The 23,046-nt window shown below is 44.4% G+C and overlaps 2 protein-coding genes across 2 annotated transcripts in view; both read right to left on the reverse strand.

Moving 5' to 3' along the window:
- LOC116780036 (syncytin-A-like) overlaps window positions 1-23,046 on the reverse strand; it is a 1,173,168-nt gene that overhangs the window by 396,303 nt on the left and 753,819 nt on the right. The window lies entirely within an intron of this gene.
- LOC116780048 (tubulin-specific chaperone A-like) overlaps window positions 1-23,046 on the reverse strand; it is a 66,347-nt gene that overhangs the window by 13,430 nt on the left and 29,871 nt on the right. The window contains exon 2 of the mRNA XM_032674560.1: window positions 1,620-1,725. Coding sequence (XP_032530451.1) covers window positions 1,620-1,725 — 106 coding nt within the window. The remainder of the gene's footprint in view (window positions 1-1,619; window positions 1,726-23,046) is intronic.

Genomic DNA, 23,046 nt, shown 5'->3' on the forward strand with positions numbered 1-23,046 from the left:
ACCCAGCTTGAGCTGAACTGATGCTGAAGCATTCTATTACATTTTTTATGTTTTATAAATACAGGAAATCTAGGGTTGAACCTGAAGAAGGAGGAAACGCGCCTGAGAGTGAATGATTAAATGCATATTCATGTGATTACATCATCTATCTATACATGTTAATAACAGGCGGAGTATAGGTGGAGCCCAGGTGGGGCTTGGGGTGGTCCTTCTCTTGGCCCTCAATTTTGGTGGCACATCCACTCTTCCTCCTGTGGGTCTGGGGGCTTATTTTCATCTTCCTCGGCTTGACCTCCCTTTTCTTCTATTGTTCTCGACCCGCTCACTGAAGCTTGGAGAAACGTTTGGCTCCAGACCTGTTTCTTGTATTCAAATGTCTACTTTATCTTACTGCATCTTAATTTATTACCTCTAGGCCTATCATATGTTTCTTTTACCATTCTTTTAAGTTTTGGTCCAGTAAGTAGAATACAACAAGCACAGATCATTTAGATGTTGGTAGCTGGTTAGTAGGCCCAGATTTCTCAGTTAACTCTTTTGGGTCTGGTTTCTTGTTTCAGTTGTTAGTTTGATTTTTGCTGAGTTCATTTTTTCTTTTTATGGAAAAAAATTAGTGTGGGAAAAACTTTTATCTTATGGATGGATACTTTTGTTTCAACCAATTGAGAATTGGAATATTCAATCAAATTTAGCCTGAGAGTTGGTACAAGAATTTATGCATATTTGGAATCATACAAATATGATATTACATATTTACATATTACATACCACAGTCTCAGTCAGTGGTAAGGCAGAAGACAGCTAAGCTCTATATAAATAAATTCTTTATTTGTATACAAATTCTTCATTTGTATTTCTTTCTCATAACATAATGAAAACAAAGCAGGACATGCACACATGAACTATGAACTTATTTAAGTTGTTTTAGTTTGTTCTAAAAGGACTTTCTCCTAGCTTGTTTTTATTTATTTTTATATTGGGTTTTGTTTAACCTATTCTTCCACTGTTTGAAAATGAAGATGGAAGAACAGTGGGTTTTATAACACAGTCACCAGACTACTGAAAAAAGTGAAAACAATTTTAATTTACAGTTTCAGTTTCTGTGAAGATTTAAGACAAAACATTTGGGAAATGCTTGGGAAAACATAGTTAAAAGATAACATATTTATCTGAAAGAATATAAAGGCCACAGTTAAACACATAGATGCCACACTTCTGTAAAAAATATAAATAAATCTCACAAATCCAAACCTTCTCTCAGTGACGAGAAAACTTGACACTCCTCCTTCCAAAAGGGAATGTACCAACTGTCTGCAACAACTATCCTTTATGGGGAATCTTCCAAGAAAAAATTAATCATATTGTAATAATGACTCTAAACTATACCTATTGTTGGTGAGTGATAGCCATCCTAACATCAAGTACTAAACAATCCATACCCAGTCTCCTTAAAATTTAACAATTCTGGAGGAAAGGAAGTTTCTACAAATGCATATTATGACTTTTATAATTGATTGAATTTTACTCTAGTACTTATATAACAGGAGTCTGGAAAAATGTACGGGCTATGATTAAATTAGGGTAAAGGATTTTATAAAACAAGTTTTAGGATAATTTACCTGCTTCTTAATTCCATAATCATCACATGCTTCAGCTTTCATTTTTTCAATCTTTTCTTCTTGCTGCTTTGCTTCTTTTTCATACATAACTTTTTCTTTTGCCAATCTGCAATTAAACCAAGTGATTGCGTTAATCTAGTTCAATTATGGTAAAAAGTTATAGCATTGAAAACAAAAAAGAAAAAACCCTGAAAGTTGCAGCCCTATAATACACCGTTTTATAAAAACAAGGCTCTTAACCACTGCAAAAAACTGCATCTAGGAAATGCTGAATTTAGCTATAACGTATTGAAACAGGAGCCAGGCCTAAAAGAGTTAACTGAGATATCTTGGCCTGCTAAGAAACCCCAATACCTGTTTTGCTAGAAGAACATTTTAGGAGCACTGGTTAATATCATGTTCTGTTCTGCTCACTGGACCAAAGGCCTTATTATGGAAGGAATAGGAGTAGTACACACACAGTAATAAAGTAGACATTTGAATAAGATCTAGAAGGCCCAGAGCCAGGATTTTGCAAGTTTGAAGAATTCAGGTCACCTAATTGAAGAAGTCAAATTGAGGAAGACGTCCATGGCAACCACCAGAGGGATGAAGGCTTGAGGAGAAGACCCCCACAGTAGAAGACTGTGCATATCTGGAAAGACTCCGCCCAGAGACTAGCGGAGTACTGAAGTAATTCCTGATTAACTAACTCAAGACCAAAACAAACATTGAGATGGTAGTGCAAACCTGGGAGCAAGGAAAATCCTTCCCCAAACAAGAACAAACCTATATCAGATCAACCTATATTAGGTAAGATTGTTTGAGGAGAACTCAACAGTCAAAAGAATATAATCAGATGCAAGAATCAAAGAATATTATACAAATGAAAAGAGAATAAAAGTCTTGTAGAAAGCTTCTTGGTCACATTAACACATCAGAGCAAAGTAATTACTAATTAAGTAAGAACAGCTCAGTAGGTACCAGAAAAAGTCAGACCATAACTTGTTGCATTTCAAGTACACAGACCATATATAGATGGAAAAACCTGCAACCATAATAAATACTACAGGTGTAATTTAAGCAGACATTCCACAGTGTTGTATGAAATATAAGTTATAGTACCTTTAACTTTTAACTGCAAGAATTCAAAAACAAAAAAGTAAACAATGTATATTACCTATCATAGTGTAAAAGCCCCAGACTTGCTTGACAAGTTTCTTAAAAGGGTCTAGGATTTTTTATACCTGAGGCAGTGCATGGGAGAAATGCAACAGTGTTCTCAGGAGATTAAACAACAAACTTTTACTGTCAAACTTTAGAAAATGAGGGTACTTGGCAAATTTTAAAGCAAACATTCAATTGAAATAAAGCATTTCACAAGGCGTTGACTTAGCAAACTCTAACCCAACTTTTAGTTAGCCAGATTTCAAGAAGAGGAAATTAGGAGAAGAAAAGAGAGAAAGAGAGAAAGAGAGAAAGAGAGAAAGGGAACAGAGAATGATTAATAATCACCTCTTGAATTCCAGCGTGATCTCAGCTGCTATAAAATCCAAATGGTGGGCCGTGACCACGTGCGTCTTTGTGCTATTGTTTTTATCTATTCTGGTCTCTTGGGGCCATCCCCCCAGGTGGGACTTTCAGTGTGCCAGTGGCTAATAGCCATTCTGGGGCTAGACTAGAGGCTCCAGAGGCAGGGGATGTGGAGCAGTGCACCATCCTATCTAGGCAGAACTTGCCCTGCCCCACCCCCCTTTAGTTGTTTTGAGCCAGTAATCATTTTCTGCAGTCTCTCACACAGTTATACTTGTCTGTGCTGGTTTTCACTGGGATAGGGTTAATTTTCTTCACAGTAGCTAGTATGAGGCTGTTTTGGAATTGTACTGAAAACAGTGTTGATAATACAGAAATGTGTTTGTTATTGCTGAGCAGTGCTCACACAGCATCAAGACCTTTACTGGTCCTCACTCTGCCCTGCCAGTGAGTAAGCTGGGGGTGCACAAGAAGTTTGGAGGGGACACAACCAGGACAACTGACCCTAACTGGTCAAATTGAAAATTGAGCAACTGCAGAAACAGTTACAGGAAGAAAAGAAGAAAAAACAAAAATTGGAAGAAAAGGTAGAGATGATGCTTAAGCAAGCTGTCTATCCATCCAGCATTGTACAGATTAGAAAACTAATTGTATCCCCCTAAGAATGGGATGGAAATATATAGGGTGATCCTTGTGATAACGAACTAAGGAAAATTTATTATTTAATAAAGTAAAAATAATTTATTCTTTAATAAAGAATGGGCAGTCAAAGAGGAGGCAGCAGCGGCAGTAGTGGCAACTGAGGTAAGTCCAGGGATGAAGGTTAGATTGAGCTGCACAGGGGAGTTCCCAAACTCTGGGACACCTAAGCAGCAGCCCAGAGCCCTGTCAGGACCCAGAAGCCCTCATGAGCCAATCAGTTGAGGAGGGGGCATTGCCAGGAGCACTGCAAGAGATTTAAAAGGCTCTAGGGAGCAAGCGACCAGGGTGGACAAACAGGACGTGGTGTGGCAGTTTGTGCAGGCAGGGCATGCAGGGAGGGTACTGCAATCTGCAAGTAGGTCCACAACTCAGGTAAGTGTTAAGTGCTCTAGGCCTCTGCCATAATGGTGGGCACTTGCCTTGGAGCCAAAACCTGTATGTCTACTGAGACAGCCCCTGAGAAGTCTGATGCTTCTACCCAGATAGAACTGGTAAGGAAGGAGATATCAGTACAGGTGGTAGCTTGCAATAGATGTCCAGATACTTCTGGAGAAAAGGCTAATACCTGCACAGAGTGTGCACAAGTTGATGACCTGTTGCGGCATGTGACCAAATTACAAGAGACAGTTAATAGGTTGTGTAGTATTAGAGGGGCTGAAAAGGAGATAGATCCGTGGCTTTGGAACCATACACCTACAATGGATACCACTGAACCTGAGACAGCTTGGACCCTGGTGACCCACAAAAGCAAGGCTCCAATTCAACCTCTACCCTCCAACATCCAGACCGAAAACAAATATTAAGCTTTAAAGACTCTAGACGTCCATGAGCAAGGCCAACAAGGAGAACCTGCACCAGCAGAGCACAGTGGTTTATCATAAAAAGAAATGTTGAGTGCTTGTAGTGGGTGACTGTCTATTAAGGGTGTATTGGGTCTGGCTGAGCTGGAGTTCATTTCCCCACAATAGCCCTCACAGTGCTGGGCTTTGCATTGGCAACTAGAAGGGTGTTGATAACACACCGGTGTTTTGGCTACTGCTGAGCACAGCACCAACACTGTAACATTCCTTCCTTAGTTGAGGGCAAGATCCTGTGAGGGGACCTAAGTAGGCCAGTTGACCCAAACTGACCAAAGGGATATTCCATACCATATGACATCAGCTCAGATATAAAAACTAAGGAACAGAGTGGGGGGGGGGGGGGCATTAATTGTCTCCAATGGCTGCCTGCTGAGAAACCGTCACGTGTATTGAAGCCCTGCTTCTCAGGAGTGGCCAACCATCGCTGCTCATGGGAAGTAGAGAATAAACCCTGCTATCTTTCGCTTCTGTGAGTGAAAGCTTTTCTTTACTTTTTGCTTCAAATAAACTACCTTATCCCAACCCATGAGTTGGTTTTTTTTCTACCTTACTCTCTCCCCTGTCCAACTGGGGAGTGATAGAGCGGCTGGGTGGGCACCTGGCATCCAGTCAAGGTCAACCCACTACAAAGGGGCACTGAGGCACCCAACTGCTGGACTGATAGACATGAGAAATATGCTGCCTACTGAGGGCTAAGATCCATGATGTTGCCAAGAGGGTACCCCAACTTGTCAAGACCATGAACTACTTACTACCTGCTACTACTTTTTCATGTGGGTACAAATAATGCCACAAGCCAAAAAATGGGCAGGATCAAGGAAGACTTTAAAGCCCTGGTGATGCAGGTGAAAAATATCAGTGCCCAAGTCACCTTCTCATGTATCCTACTAGTCAGAGAAATGGGGACAACCAGAAGCAGATGCATAGTGTAGATCAGTGTCTAGCTTCATGGGTGATGCCATCAAGACTTTGGCTTTTATGACACTGGTTTGAACTTTAATGATTGTAACCTGTTAGGGAGGGATGGGATCCACTTGTCTAAAAAGGGCAAGAGAATCTTTGGCAGTAGGCTGACCAATTTGACAAGATGGGCTTTAAACTGAAGGACTTGGGGGGTCGATTCCAAAGTGGCAATGCTCATGCCATTGCTTCCCCCTGGGGAGTAGGTCATGCCAACCAGAGTAGCCACAGATGTTCCTTGGCTACCTCTCAAGATGAGAATTATAGGACTAACCACATCAAGGGTGTGTATGGCTATGGAGAATCCTCTTACACCCCTTCTAAGGAACCTGCATGCTTGATTACCTCTCTGAAGTGCCTGTACACAAACCCTCACGGTATGGGAAATAAACAAGAAGAACCACAAATCTATGTACAGTTGCAGGGCCATGATCTCATCGCAATTACTGAGACATGGTGGGATAGCTCATGACTAGAATGTTGTCATGGATGGTTGTGTACTTTTTAGAAAGGACAGGTCAGCAAGGCAAGGTGGTAGAGTTGCTCTTTGTGTGAGACAGCAACTGGAATGTATCGAGCTCTACCCAGGGAGAGACAAACGAGTTGAGAGGTTATGGGTAAGAATAAGGGGCATACTAATATGGGTGGTATGGTTGTGGGTGTTTACAAAAGGTCACCTGATCAGGAGGAGGAAGTTGATGAGGCTTTCTATGGGCATCTGGAAATAGCCTTGCGGTCACAGGCCCTGGTTCTCCTGGGGGATTTCAACCACCCTGATATTTGTTGGAGGGACAACACGACCCAGCACATACAGTCCAGGAAGTTCCTTCAGATCATCGAAGATAACTTTTGGATGCAAGTGGTGGAGGAGCCAACGAGGAAAGATGTATTGCTGGACCTTGTACAAACCAACCAGGAGGGACTAACTGAAGATGTGAAGGCTGGGGGCAACCTCGGCTGTAGGGACCACGAGATGGTGGAACTCCTTTGCATGGAGGAAGCAAAGCAGTAAGCAGGACTAGAACCCTGAACTTCCGGAGAGCTAAATTCGGTCTCTTCAAAGACCTACTTAGAGGAATCCCATGGGTTAGGGCTCTAGAAGAAAAGGGGGTCCAAGAGAGCTGGTCAATATTCAAGCATCATTTCCTGCAAGCTCAAGACCAGTGTATCCCCACGAATAAGAAATCGGGCAAAGAGGGCAGGAGACCTGCATGGATGAGCAAGGAACTCCCAGTAAATCTCAAATGGAAGAAAGAAATTTATGGGATGTGGAAAAAGGGACAGGCCACATGGGAGGACTATAGGAACATTGCCAGCGTATGCAGGGATGCGACGAGGAAGGCCAAGGCCCTCTTGGAATTGAGTCTGGCAAAGGATATCAGCAGTAAAAGGAATATTAGGGAAAATGTGGGGCTGCTGCTGAATCAGATGGGTGTCCTGGTAATGGAAGACACAGAGAAGGTAGAATTACTGAATGCCTTCTTTCCCTCGGTCTTTACTGCTGGGGATGACCCTCAGGAGTCCCAGACCTTGGAGATAAGAGAAGAAAGCTGGGGAAAGGAAGATTTCCCCTTGGTCGTAAAGGGTTGAGTTAGAGATCAGGTTAGAGATTTTAACACCCATAAATCCTACGGCCCTGATGGGATGCACCCACGGGTGCTGAGGGAGCTGGCAGATGTTGTTGCTAAACCACTCTCCATCATCTTTGAAAAATCATGGAGAACAGGAGAGGTGCCTGATGACTGGAGGAAGGCCAATATTACTCCCACCTTCAAAAAGGGCAAGAAGGAGGACCTGGGAAACTACCGACCCATCAACCTTACCTCCATCCCTGGAAAGGTGATGGAACAGATCATTCTGGAGATCATCACCAAGCATGTAAAAGAAAAGAAGGTGTCCTGGTTTGGAAAAAAAGCTTTCACCCCTGGAGCTGGAAGGTGGCTGGCTCCAAGTGTGGTGTTTTTGGTGTTGAGCCAATCAGAGTTTATTTCCCCCCTGCGGAAACGACGTATTCACAGAACTGGAAAAGAAGGGAGTAATTGCGTAGCTGGAATTAGAGGTAGCCATGGAGTGAGATGCCATGTGTTGGGGGGGGGGCAGGGGGTTTTCCCCCCCGGTCCTGACCTTGGGGGCCGGGGGCTTCTTTCCTCCCCCACCTTAGCTCGACTGGACCCAGCATGGCTTTGCAGCTGGGCTGGGATGCTGAGCTGAGACCCCTCCACCCCCCCACCTCCAGGGAGAGACAGCGGCGCGGGACTCAACTGGCTAGCCAGGGGCTGCAACCAAGCCCTGGCGAGCAGACACGGCATTGGAGGTGAACCAACATGAGCCGAGGGGCGGCCTGTAGCAGACCGGGCTGATTAGCCATGACCCTGGAGAGGCAGCTGCAACACACAGACACAGAGTGCGAAGAAGCAGAGGCAGCACACAAGATGTGGAACGGAGTGGACCTGGAATGGCCCAGACGGTGCCAGCGTCCAGCTGAGATGGAGCAGACAAAGAAAGGTCTGCTGGAGCGTTCTGGGGGTAAGAACTGAACCGAAAACCCTCAAAGCTTTCTGACCCAGGGAGCTTGATCTCCGGGAACAGGAAACCTCCATGGAGCAGAGAATAAAGACTTTGAGCTTTAACTCCCTGCACTCCGTGGATGACGACCATGGTGAATAACAAGCTGTTTCCCTCGAAACCTATGGGTGAGACCCTCGGTTGGAACTGAGGGGCTGAATGGGGGTAAGAGAGAGATCCCCTGCATTCTGATGAAGAGAAAGAGAGATTTTCCAGCTACGACGAATCAGAACTGCTGTCTTAAAGATAAGAGAAGAGCTGTGACCTGAAAGTGAAAAGACTTCTTCTTTTCTCCTGGACTTTATGGGGGGAAAGGAGGGATGGTCTGTGTAAATATATTGTTTTATCATAGGAGAGTTAGTTAAGATTGTTGTATATATATTGCTGTATAATATTTATTATGTTAGTAATAAAGTTTAATATAATTCCCCCATGTTGAGTGTGTCTGCTGGTGTGAAACTTCTCTCACATTGGAGTAAATTTGTGGGGGCCTCGAAATTGGCTTTTGGGAGTTCAAAGCACGACAGAAGGTCATTGGGAGCAGTCAACATGGATTCACCAAGGGAAAATCATGCTCAACCAAGCTGATAACCCTCTATAATGACATGGCAGGATGGGTCGACAAGGGGAGAGCAGTGGATGTTCTCTACCTTGACTTCAGCAAGGTTTTTGACACTGTCTCCCATAACATTCTCATAGGTAAGCTCAGGAAATATGGGTTAGATGAATGGACAGTGAGGTGGATCAAGAACTGGCTGAATGGCAGAGCTCAGAGGGTCATGATTGTCAGAGTAGAATCCAGTTGGAGGCCTGTAGTCAGTGGCATTCCCCAGGGATCAATACTGGGTCCAGTCTTATTCAACTTGTTTATCAACAACCTGGACAAGGAGATAAAATGCACCCTCAGCAAGTTTGCTGATGATACGAAACTGGTGAGAGTGGTTGATACACCTGAAGGCTGTGCTGCCATTCAATGGGACCTTGATAGGCTGGAGACTTGGGCAGAGAGAAACCTAATGAGGTTCAACAAGGGCAAGTGTAGGGTCCTGCACCTGGGGAGGAATAACCCCAAGTACCAGTACAGGTTGGGGGCCAACCTATTAGAGAGCAGCTCTGTGGAGAAGGACCTGGGAATCTTGGTGGATGACAAGTTGACTATGAGCCGGCAGTGTGCCCTTGTGGCCAGGAGGGCCAATGGTATCCTGGGGTGCATCGGGAAGAGTGAGGCCAGGAGGTTGAGAGAGGTGATCCTCCCCATCAACTCGGTCCTAGTGAGGACACATCTGGAGTATTGGGGATTGTTCATCCTTGAAAAGAAGGCTTCAGGGTGACCTAATTGCAGCCCTCCAATACCTGAAGGGAGCCTACAAGAAAGATGGAGAGAGACTTTTCACAAGAGCATGTAGTGACAAGACAAAGGGGGATGGCTTCAAAGTGAAAGAGGGCAGGTTTAGATTAGATATTAGGAAGAAATTCTTTACTGTGAGGGTGGTGAGGCCCTGGAACAGGTTGGCCAGAGAAGTTGCAGATGCCCCATCTCTGGAAGTGTTCAAAGCCAGGCTAGATGGGGCTCTGAGCAACCTGGCCCAGTGAATGGTGCCCCTGCCCATTGTAGGGGGGTTGGAACTAGATGATCTACAGAGGTCCCTTCCAACCCAGACCATTCTGTGATTCTATGATAAATGGGATGAAACTGAATATTGTTTTTTTTCCAATCAAAAATGTCATTTTTTGAGTTGATTGTGAACGCTATGATCACACAGCACAGGTTTAAAGGAGATTTATCCATTGAAACACTGTTTCAGAAGGGCTAGTGTGTCTCAGATCTAAGACTTAAGTAAAATTCCAACAGAAAAAGCCTGTTTCCCCTATCCTGTAAACACATAATTAGCTACAAGAAAGGCCCACAATGTACATCTCCAAGGATGTTATGCTCCGTCTGCCCTTAAGAGAAAGGAAGAGTTAGCTGCACATGAATATTTTGGGTTAAATTTATAAAAAGGATAAAGGTGGTACAGCATGTCCTGTGCTAAATGCCCCGAGGTAGGAAAAGTGAAGTGACTACAGAGTGCAGAACCAATTAGTCCAGTGCCACTGAATTCAAGGGCAACCATTTCATAAATGTCTAATGCTCATGGTGTCACTATCCTCCCAACAAGGGAAGGGGGAGATAACGACTTCAAAGAGGGTAGCGGTCAAGCTCTGGCCATTCCTGGAAGACTGTTGTCTTGGCATTGCTTGAACCTCTCCTTGCTTTATAGCTGAGAGGTCACTTGCTGGCTCTCCCTGACAGCTTTATTGGGTAAAAGGTTGTTATCTCTTAGGACTTTCCAACACAAGAGGGGGAGGAAAATGACTCAGACTGGAAAATACCCTTGGCTAGAAGTGCAGTGAAACAACACTGGAGGTCCTTTAACAAGTAACAATTTCATTTGGAGGAAAACTCACAGTGGGTTAATCAAATGATGAAGGCATATGGTTAGTAAACATCTGTATTGATAAACCTTGAAGTATTATCTGAGAAAGAGCATAGTGGGTTTGCATGGCCAGGTTTTGGTAACATGGCAGGGGGGATACAGGGGTGGCTTCTGTGAGAAGCTTCTAGAAGCTTCCCCCAAGTCCAGCAGAGCCAATGTCAGTTGGCTCCAAGATGGATCCACCGCTGGCCAAGGCTGAGACAATCTGAGATGGTGGTAGTGCCTCTGTGATAAGATATTTAAGAAATTAAAACAATAATTATTGGGCAGAAGTAATTGCGGTCAGAGAAGAGAGGAGTGAGAATATGTGAGAAGAACAACTCTGCAGACACCAAGACCAGTGAAGAAGGAGGGGGAGGAGGTGGTCCAGGCACCAGGGAAGAGATTCCCCCACGGTCCATGGTGAAGACCATGGTGAAGCAGGCTGTCCCCCTGCAGCCCATAGCGGTCAAGGGGGGTGCAGAGATCCACCTGCAGCCCGTGGAGGAGACCCAAGACAGAGCAGGTGGATACCCGAAAGACAGCTGTGACCCTGTGGGAAGCTTGTGCTGGAGCAGGTTCCTGGCAGGGATGTGTGGACACATGGAGAGAAGACCCCACGCGAGAGAAGATTTCCCAGTAGGACTTGTGACACTGTGGGGGACCCACGCCAGAGCAGTCTGTCCTTGAAAGACTGCACCCTGTGGAAAGGGACCCATGTTGGAGCAGTCCGTGAAGGGAACTTCCTTCCAATGGGAAGGACTCACGCTGGAGAAGTTCATGGAGGGCTGTCTCCCACGAAAGGGACCCCACACTGGAGCAGGGGAAGGACTCCTGTCCCTGAGGAGGAAACAGCATCTCCCCACGCCACTGGGGAGGAAGAGATAGAGCCCAGGAAGGAGGGAGTGGTGGGGGGAAGGTGTTACCAAATCTGTTACTTCCCCCCCCAATAAAAGGGCGAACTGATGCTTATGGATTTTTGGATTTTTAGCTTTTTGTAGATTTTAGAAGTAGCTGTATTATATCCCTTACCCTTAGCACAGTAGTTTACACATTCACCCAACACTGTTACCCCATTCCATATCACTCCCTCAAAATTCCGTTAGCTTGTTTAGACTTCCCTCAAGATAGGCCTTCGTTCTGTTTAAGAACATCTGCACCCTGACTTGAACAACAAGATATCACACAGGCAAAGCAACATTCAAGCCCAGAACTTTGGAGAAGCTCCAAGGACTGGATGTGCGATGACGAAGAGGATGATGAACAGGGGGTCCCAGAGCCCCCTGCCTAAATTTCCAGAGGGGTGTGCCAGGGGGCAGAACCGGGGGTGGACAGATCTGGGATTGGATGGACCTTACTATAAAATCATAAAGCCTGGGCGTGCGCATGTGGTATGTATTCCTCGAGGTCTAAGGACTCATTAAAGCTCCTGCTTGTCGTTGTTAAGTTGAGATGGCCAAAGCGATACAGAAACAGTCTTCTTCCAAAAGCAGGACAGGAGAGGGATAGATAGATCCTTTATTGCAACAAGTCACCGACATTTATAGCTCTTGGCATAGCATACACGTTACACCACAATTGGTGCTTTTTAATAAACATACATCACGATTGGCTGCTGTGTAGCACACTCGTGATGGTTCAGCATTTGTATACTCATAGTGACTAAGCTCCAGCAAGCTCACCGTGACTCAGGGTATTTGTCTCTATAGTCCTGTCTTCCTTCCGACAGACCTGCTGTTAACCCCGACACCTACTCTCTTTATCTTATCTCTTACACTAAATTGACCTGGAGTCTTTTTCTCTGTGGTCTTTTAGGTAACAGTTACTTCAAACTGTTGCCTTAAGAGACCGCAGAAAACAGGACTCCGAGTCAACCTAGTGTATAAGATAAGATAAAGAGAGTAGGTCCTTTAATTTCAGGCCTGAGGCCCACAGGAATACAGATGACGTGTCCCTCGTGTCCAGGGGGTTCCACAATTTAAGGTGTTAACCCATCCAATCCCAGATTTATCCACCCCCAGTACCTCCCCCCAGCACACCCCTCTGGAAATTGAGGCTCTGGGACCCCCTGTTCCTCATCCTCCTCTTCGCCACAACACGTACAGTCCTTGGGGCTTCTCCAAAGTCCTGGGTTTGCAGGTCACTGTGCCTGCGTGGTATCTTGTTTTTCAGGCCAGGGTGCAGATGTTCTTAAACAGAATGAAGGTCTACCTTGAGGAAGCTTCTCATTGTCCTACTCTGATTTTGATCGGTAATAAATTCAATTAATATCCTCAAGTCGAGTCTGTTTTGCCCATGATGGTAATCGGTGAGTGCTCTCTCTCCCTGTCCTTATCTCACCTTATGAACCTTTTGTTACATTTTCTCTCCCCTGTCCAGTTGCGAAGGGGAGTGATAAAGCGGCTTTGGTGGGCACTTGGCATCCAGGCAGGGTCAACTCACCACAAAGAGGATAGGGGAAAAAAGGGAAAAGGAGAGAAGAGAGAAAAGAGAAAGAGAGAGAAATCACCGGCCCTGGATGCAGTGTTGGGCCAGTCAGTGGGGATCTTTGTTGTCCTGAAGTCCTGGGTATACTCCCAGAAGTTAGAAGTGCAAATCTTATCAAAGAGGCATTCCTGTCTGATTGCAGTGATAAGGGTCATCTGACCTCTGCCTGATGACTTATCACCCCCTTGGTACACCATTCACACGTCATGGAAATCCCTTAGCCACGTAGCTCATGGCATATCTCATGGAAATCTCTTCCCTACTGATGTTGAAAAACCTCAGTATGAAGAATTGCTCAGAGACATTTGTATCTTTAAGCAGCAAGGTATTTGTTTATTCAACTTTGGGAACAAGCCAGCTCACGCTGGACAAACTTAACTTGAAAGTGCAAAAGCAAGCCATTTTATACACTTTAGATACTTGGTTACATCATTTAACATACATATTAATAAGTAGGCTAGTCTCTGGGTGGAGTCTTTCCAGACATGCACAGTCTTCTACTGTAGGGGTCTTCTCCTCAAGCCTTCATCCCTCTGGTGGTTGCCATGGACATCTTCCTCAATTTGACCTCTTCAATTAGGTGACCTGAATTCTTCAAGCTTGCAAAATCCTGGCTCTGGGCTTTCTAGATCTTATTCAAATGTCTAGTTTACCTAATTTATTACCATGTGTATTCTACTCCTATTCTTTCTATAATAAGGTCTTTACTCCAGTGAGCAGAACAGAACATGATATTAACCAGTGCTCCTAAAAAGTTCTTCTAGAAAAACACGTATTGGGGTTTCTTAGCAGGCCAAGATATCTCAGTTAACTCTTTTAGGCCTGGCTTCCGTTTCACTACGTATCTCATGACATATCTCATGGAACACCTGGCTGTTATCTTGCTTGCTGTGGTTCCAGTTGCCTCATTTACAAGTGTTTGAGACATTTCTCAAACAGATTCAGAGGACCCTCTACCTCCTGTGTCCTTTCTTTTCTCACGGAGTTTTGCTTTTCTGGCTAGCCCCTTACACATGGATCTGCAGAATATAGAATCATAAAATAGAATCATAGAATATCCTAAGTTGGAAGGGACTCACAAGGATCATCAAAGTCCAACTCTCGGCCCTGCACAGGACAACCTCAAGAATCACATGATGCCTCAGAGTTTTTTTTGGATATTTTTTAACTTTTGTAGATTTTAGAAGTAATTGTGTAGTAAATGTAGATTTTAATGTAGTTGTATTATATCCCTTACCTTTTAGCATAATAGCTACACATACCCAGTCCTGTTACCCCATTTCATATCAATCCCTCTAAATTCCGTTAGTGTGTTTAGTCTTCCTTTCAAGGTAGAAGTGTAGAAAAACACCTGTGTTTAAGAACATCACACTCTAGGCCTGGACCAGGAGATATCACACAGACACAGCAACCTTCAAGCCCAGAAAATTGGAAAAACTCCAAGGACTGTAAATGCTGTGAAGAAGATGAAGAAAAGGAAAAAGGGGTCCCAAACACCCCCAGACCCAATTCCAGAAGGGACGTGTCGGAGGGGACAGAACTGGGCAGTACCGGGGTGTGGATAGACCTGGGATTGGATGGACCTAATTATAAAATCATGGAACCACTGTCTGGGTGGGCGTGCATTGTGTGTATTCCCCTTATTAAAGGACCTGCTCTTTTTATCTTATACACTAAATTGGTCTGGAGTCTTTTTCTCCACGCCCTTTTTAGGCAACAACAGCATGTGCCTAAGAGCATTGTCCAAATGCTTCTTGAACTCTGGCAGGCTTGGTGCTGTGACCACTTCCCTAGGGAGTCTGTTTCAGTGCCTGTTTCAGTGGTGGGAGGTGGGGAGGACTGAAGTCCTTGGTCTAAATCAGGCAAGCAGAGGGGTTCCAATCCAGAAAAATAACTACTGGGCAATTGTGGGAAACCAAAGACCTAAGGAGTACAACATGTGGAAATTGGAACAAGCAACAAAGGAAGAAACCTGTGAAACACCAGAAACAACTACCTTTTCTACCTCCTAATGAGCACAACAGCTGTGTAGACTTAGGGTTGAAGTTTGGGTTATATGAAGATGCGTTTTCTGTCCTCTGATGTACCCTTTTCATCAATTTTGTAAAAATCCCTCATGTTCTCTCTCCCTTATTTGTCCCCTTGTTGCTGACTGGTTCTCAATTGGTGCCATGCACCATTCCCTTATTTGGGCATTCCATATATGGTTGTCTCCACCCTGTTGTAGTTGAAACCCCCCTCTTTTTTCCTTATATGTCCCTGTTTAGTATACTCCTCCCATGTTCCACCCCTTCTTCCAGAGTTCCCTCGAAACCCTATATACGTCCATGTTCCCCTGTTAATAAAGGATCACTCTGTTACACCCTAACTCTGTGGTTGGACCCTTTGTCCCCCGGGCTGTGACAGATGGGCACTCAGTAAATTGATCCAGATGAAAAACTAACCTTTTTCTTTCAGTAAGGTTATTTCTCAGACCAATGGTTCCTCAGTCTCTTTCACCCATCAGTCTCTCAAATGCAAGTTCCGGCACAGAAGAGGGGGAAGCCTGTGAAGGAGGCCAGGGTAGGAAGAAGTGAGAGTGCTTTTCTGATAGTGGCAACCTCCATAATACAGAACAAGAATGACAGGAACCAAATGCTCTCAGCAGGAGATGTGACAAGTTGTGCTGGTTTTAACACCAGCAAGGAAATGGAACTCCAGATAAGCCACTCTCCTGATGCCTTAAAACACATATTATATAGATTTTAGCACAACTTTTTAACACTTTTAGAATGGAACTTCTAGCTAACCACCCTTTGTACTAAATTTTTGAAATATTGCTTAATATTTCTTGTCAAGGATTTCAATAGATAGAGATTTTTAGCAAGGCAAAAGACATCTTGTTTGTAGAAAATGTACTTAGAAAAGAACATAACAGACACATTGCTTGATGTAACCTAGTCAAAACTACTCAAAGAGGACTCAGAACCTCTGAAACTGGTCCAAGGAGGGTAGAAGATGCTGACAAGATGAGGATGAGGAAGATAGGTGTCTTTTTGAGACCCCCAACCCAATTCCAGGAGGTGTGTCTAAGGGAGAGATGGTTTTGGAAGTGGGTGTAACAGCATTAGGTAATGCTTTGAATTGTTAATTAGGTAACTAAATAAAAGCAAGAGGCTTTTGTAACTCTGCATGCAAGCTTTTGAAGAAATTAGATTCTCGTGCATCCGATGTCATAATATTAAAAGAAATGCTGCCTTCTAAAACTCACAAATTGAGTCATAGGGGTTTTCTTTTAAGAGTCGATTTTAGGCATCACCCTTTCCCTCACCCCTTTATCGTGGTTTGACCCTGGCCAGATGCCAGGGGCCTATTAAAACCACTCCACTACTCTCCCTCCTCCCCTCTGCGGCTGGAGAGAGGAGAGAGGAAGGAAAAAAACCAGCAAAGGAATTTCATTAATAGAGATAAGGATTGAGAGAAGACAGTGTTATCAGGCAAGACAAACTCAGAGTGAGGATAAAACTTAAATTTATTACTAACAGAATAAGAGTTAAAGAGTGAGAAATAAAACAGTCTTAAAACACCTTCCCCTTCCCCCCATGTCTCTGTCTTTTCAGGTCTTCCCTCCTTCCCCCAGTGGTGCAGGGGGATGGGGAAAGGGGGTTTTGTTGTTGTTTGAGTCCATCACTCAGGAGCAGCAGCTTTTTACAATCAACTCTTTGCATTCCAAAGGTCCTCCATAGTTTACAGGGGGACACCTGTGTTACTATGGACTTCCCCAAGGGGATGCAGTCCTTCATGGGTTGAGCTATACTGACGTGGATCTCCCAAGGGGGAACCACAAAGTCCTACCCGGAAAACAACTGCGTCGGTGTGGGCTTCCCTCTTCACGGGCCACAGGTCTCCAGCAGGACTTCACTCCATTTTGGGCCTCCCACAGGGGATCACAGCCTCCTTCATGTATCTCTCTGCACTCCAATGGTTCTTTATGGGTTGCAGGGACTTCAGCTCTAAGTCTTTGCCCGGCTTCTGGGGGGGGGGAAAGGACCCCCCCTTTTTCCCCCCTCTCCGGCTGCACCAAGTTTGGTGACTGCTTGTTCTCCCGGACTGGAATTTCTTCTGTGCAACAACCTTATCTTCCTCTGCTTCTTAAATACGTTATCACAGAAGTGCATCCCATTGGCTCAGCCTTGGCCAGCAACAGGAAATCCCTCCTGGAACTGACTCCCCTTGGCTTCTCATAGGACAGTGAAAGCTTCTAGCAGCTTCCAACAGAAGTCACCCTATAGCCCCCCTCTGCTCCAAAACCTGGCCACAGGTTAAACCCATGACACCCTTTCAGTAAGGAAGGGACAATAAATGAGATATTATGAGCTGAAATAACAATTTGCTAAAAGCACAATAACAACTGCAGTATTAACAGCAAAATTATACAAAATAGAAGGTGTTTTACCCACAAATGGGTATTCACCAGTGGGAACAAAAAAAATGCTTCCCAAAGATAGCGCCTGCTTGTTGTCCAGACAGAGGCAATATGACGAGGACAGCTCCCGTGGCTTAACGTTCCTCCACCCCTGTGAGATCCTGGATCCAAATCTCACTAAATTATTGATATGGGTTGGAACCAATTCACTGTGAGTGTGAGTGTGCATGTGCGTGTGGGGAAGGGCTGGGTCTAGACCTGCAGGTACATGGTGAGGCCTGCACATAAGGCCTGTGCTGAGGGCACATGGCAAAGCCGGAAGGCAAGACCTGAAGCCCATGCAGAGCACATGGCATCACTGAAGGCCCTGCAGTCAGCTGTCAGTCAAGGCAGACCTGCCTGGTAGCCCGCCCACACTATGCCCCTGCAGTCTGTGACTGGCTAGAGCACAACTCACTCTGGCCTGAAAGGCACTGACCGGATATCCTGCCTGGGAGGGAAAACTGAACTCTATAAATACACGAGACTCCATGTGGTCTCTCTCTCTCTCTCTCCTTCCCTCTGGTAAATCCTGCAAAATCCTGACTCTGGGCCTTCTAGATCTTATTCAAATGTCTACTTTATTACTGTGTATGTACTACTCCTATTCCTTCCATAATAAGGCCTTTGGTCCAGTGAGCAGAACAGAACATGATATTAACCAGTGCTCCTAAAAAGTTCTTCTAGAAAAACACGTATTGATTGGGGTTTCTTAGCAGGTCAAGATATCTCAGTTAACTCTTTTAGGCCTGGTTTCCATTTAACTACGCATCTCATGACATATCTCATGGAACACCTGGCTGTTATCTTGCTTGCTGTGGTTCCAGTTGCCTCATTTACAAGTGTTTGAGACATTTCTCAAACAGATTCAGAGGACCCTCTACCTCCTGTGTCCTTTCTTTTCTCACGGAGTTTTGCTTTTCTGGCTAGCCCCTTACACATGGATCTGCAGAATATAGAATCATAAAATAGAATCATAGAATATCCTAAGTTGGAAGGGACTCACAAGGATCATCAAAGTCCAACTCTCGGCCCTGCACAGGACAACCTCAAGAATCACATGATGCCTCAGAGCTTTTTTTTGGATTTTTTTTAGCTTTTTTAGATTTTAGAAGTAATTGTGTAGTAAATGTAGATTTTAATGTAGCTGTATGATATGGTTTGAAGCTGGTTCCCTGTCAAGTCTCCAGACCTTACCACAAGAAGTGTCCCGTCCCCCCCCCAAATCTCAGGGAGAAGAGGGAGAAAAACAACCAAGAAAAACTGAAATGAGAGAGACAGCTATAGCAATATATATATAAATATATTTACACTTATGTTACAGTTATATACAATTGAAATATATATACAATTTCACAAGGGAAAGGGAAGGGGGAAGGGAAAAGGAACAAAACCAAAATAAAATATATATATATATCCTGATTAGTAGCCCAATATCTAGTAACTAAAAGAGTTAGCAAAGAAATATCTCACTACTCTCCTTGGGACAACTGAGAATCACTCTGGAACGGTTGCCAGCAACCTCCGTCTCCCAAGGTCGACAAGGCCTTACCAGGCCTCACTCCCCAACATGGCAGACTCAACAGCAGGGAACCTGCACCTCCAAGCCACCGGAAGGAAAGAGAGCGAAGGTCTTTCCTCCTTTCTTCTTATAGTCTGGTTTACGTAAAAATCGTAGGGAATACTGGGTAAATCTGGGCCCTTCCTTGGTTACAAACTGGTCACCAAGGAAGACCTAGACCAAACTACCACACTGTATTATATCCCTTACCTTTTAGCATAATGGCTACACATACTGTTACAATCTGCTTAAATGTTGCAGAAAGAACTTCAGATTCAAATATTCCCTTGAGTAAAATTAAAACTCACACAAGTTATCTGTTGATACCAAAACTGATTTTATTAATTGCTAAGAGATGCAAAGAGAAAGAGGAAAAATTAAGAAAAGCTGGAAAATGCTAAGATTACTTCTAGAAGAAAAGATACCACCAAAAAACTATCTTTCCATCAAGCTGGGGAGAGGGAAGAAGCAGCTTCTGCCTTTTTTTTTTTCTCTGTCTCTACTGCTTTTCGATGTTATCTCTTTATCTGTGGGGGCTGGGGTGGGGGGTGTCTTAACAGCTTTAGTTTTTCTGGAATGCAGCCAAGATGTGTGGTTTCACCACTCACGCCAAGCTGTGTCCCAGGCTGTGCAGAGTCCCAGTTCAGCTGCAGTTTTCAGCCCTCAGAAATATAGTAAGGGTAGAAGGATAAGATATAACTCATGCATGTCACACAATGGGTCTCAGTTCTCTCCAGGCTGGCAGAGTTTCAGTCTCTGGTGGCAGGTAGGAAGCATGTGGTGGCAGATGAAAGGTGAGGAGGAACTGGGGAGAGATTCTCAGCTAGGGTAACTGATTCTCTCTCCCTTTACTCTCCCTGATTTTCCCAAATTTTTCCTCAACTGTTATAGTGTTCAAAGGAGGTTGTACTTGGTTTCTTGGCACGTAGCCCTATTCAGATGTTCAAAGAGATACGATAACCATAAACAATAGTAGAATCTTTTGGCAGGAAAACTCCAGCAGGAAGCTCTGGTGAGAACTTCTGGTAGAAAGCTGACTGAGAATTTTTGGTAGGAAGTTTTGACAGGCAGAAACAATGGTGAAACATTATTTTTGGCATTTCTATATTATCTGTGTGTTACACATACCCAACCCTGTTATCCCATTTCATATCAATCCCTCTAAATTCCGTTAGCATGTTTAGTCTTCATTTCAACATAGAAGTGTAGAAAAATACCTATGTTTAAGAACATAGTGAGGCCACATATGGAATAATGTGTTCAGTTCTGGTCTCCACAGTTCAAGAAAGACAAGGAGCTACTGGAGAGGGTCCACTGGAGGGCCACAAAGATGATTAGAGATGAGGAGAGACTGCTGGAGCTGGGCCTGTTTAGTCTAGAGAAGAGAAGACTGAGAGGGGATCTCATCAATGGACAGAAATATCTCAAAGGTGGGTGTCAAGAGGATGGTGCCAGACTCTTTTCTGTGGTGTTAAGTGACAGGATGAGGAGCAATGACCATAAACTAAAGAAGTTCCATCTCAACATGAGGAAGAACTTCTTTACATTGAGGGTCATGGAGCACTGGAACAGGCTGCCCAGGGGGGTTGTGGAGTCTTCCTCTCTGAAGGGAGCTGGTAAAAGGTTTTCTTTTATTCTATACATGTCCCATTTGTGGTCCATGGTTGTCCCTCCTTTTGGTCCAAGAAAGGGGACTCAGTAGTTCCCCATTTAACATTTTTTTTTTCTGGGCAGCAGAAACAACAAGACGGTAGCCGATGCTCACTTTGCGCATAAAAGATAAGAACATAACAGGATTGATTGATACAGGGGCGGATGTCTCTGTAATTTTGGCTCAAGTCTGGCCTGCGGAATGGTCACTGAAAGATACACGAAATACAATTTTGGGAATCGGGGGTATTGAGATACCTAAGCAGAATATGCATGTTTTGCCAACACATAGTCTGTAAGTACAAATAGCCTAGTTTCAACCTTTCATTTTGAACACTCCGATCTCCCTGTGGGGATGAGATTTGCTGGAGCAGTGGAATGTGCAACTTGTGACTCAGCCTGCAAATTTATGCTAGCGGTCGCTGATAAACTTCCCTTGCTCAAACACGATTAACAGGTAAGCTGGTTTGGGTCGATCAGTGGCCCTTGAAAGGGGAGAAGGTCATTCAGGCAGATAAATTAGTGCAACAGCAACTGGATGTGGGGCACTGTCATAGGTTTTTCTTTTTTTTTCCATCAGCTTCTGGTAATTTTTCCACACCAACTGCCTGGCCAAGGGTGGAGACCAGTTTTTCAGGTTTTGGTGATTGCTTGGTATAGACCTTAATGACTGTCTTGTTGATATGCTAAACAACTCCTCTGGACAAGAGGCAGGACTCTTTTGTTTCCCTCTAGCTGAGGCCAGGGGTAGGTATTTGGTTCTTTTTTCTCTCCCTGGGGGGGGAGGAAAAAAAACTCCACTCTGGGGGAGGTGAGTGTTTCTCCTCAGAAACAGCACTTTACTTTTTGCCCAGACTCAGCGAGGGTGTGTGGAGAGACAGAGTTCCAGGGTTTCTTTTTTTTCGACCAAGTTACCTAGCTGCCTTTGGTCCCAGTTCACCTCCGTTCCCTCATGTGCTGTTCTGTCTATGGCCCGGACTTGCTTCGGATTTTATCAGAGAAGCTGGTCACCATCTGTGGAAGAACTTATGAGGGGAAAGGTTGGTTCTTTTCCCCCTCTCCTACTTCCCCCTTCTCTGTGCTGGTGGCAGCTCGCACCCATTGACAAGGAAGAGGAGTTTTCCAGTCACAGCTTCTGACAGAGTGAGTCCAAAGGAAGATTACCTTCCCCCCTTCTCCTTCCCCTTTTCGGTTGGGGGGAGTCCCCATTAGGTTGCCTCTCTCACACTGGGGTCCCACAAGGAGGCCACAAGAGGCCAACAGCTCCCCCTGCCTACCATTAGGGAGCAGCTACAGTTTCTGCTCCTCCAGTGATTCAACAGCGCCCCCTGTTGATCATGGTTAGAATTGCACGCAAAGGCAAAAAGTACCAAACTGTTTTTGGTGGGAATCTTGGATGCAGGATTGTTGTTTGTTTTTGTTCTTTTGTTGTGCTGTCTATTCACATATATCCTTTAATAAAGGGCTGTTATCTTTTCTTTCTCCATATTTCCTAGACTGGACTCTCTTAATTTCGGATTTACAATTGCTTAGAGGGAGGAGTTTGGTCTTCCTCATAACTCATCCTCCTTAGCAAACACTTCTGTCTTATTAAACTGAGACAGTAGTTCCATCTACTAGTCCTTGGAATACTCCCATTTTTGTGATACCAAAAAAGAATGGGAAGTGGTGGCTGTTACATGATCTCAGAGACATCAATGCTGTAATGCAACCTATGGGACCATTGCAGCCAGGGGTTCCTGTCCCGACTCTATTACCTAGAGATTGGGTCCTCCCTGTCATTGATCTTAAAGATTGTTTATTCACAATCCTTTTACATCCAGAGGACAGTGTACATTTTGCCTTCTCTTTGTCTGTGATTAATGCAATGCCCATGCAATGATTTCAATGGGTCGTGTTACCACAGGGTATGATGAATAGTCCTACAATGTGCCAGGCTTATGTGGCAGCTGTGCTAAAACCCATCAGGGAAAAGGATCTTGCATTATTTATCACTATTTGGATGACATCTTAATATGTTCTCAGCGACAGGATCAATTAAATGTAGCATTGAAGGAACTATTGCAAGAGTTGCAAGCTAATGGGTTACAAATTTCTGCCGAAACAGTCCAGACATATCCACCATGGAAATATTTAGGCTGGCTATTATCCAAGCGGTCTGTCATACTGCAGACATTAACGCTAAAACCAGTGGTAAAGATGCTGAATGATTTACAGAAACCGTTAGGTA

Source organism: Chiroxiphia lanceolata, chromosome W, assembly GCF_009829145.1.
Source record: "Chiroxiphia lanceolata isolate bChiLan1 chromosome W, bChiLan1.pri, whole genome shotgun sequence".
In the NCBI taxonomy this organism is placed as follows: domain Eukaryota; kingdom Metazoa; phylum Chordata; class Aves; order Passeriformes; family Pipridae; genus Chiroxiphia; species Chiroxiphia lanceolata.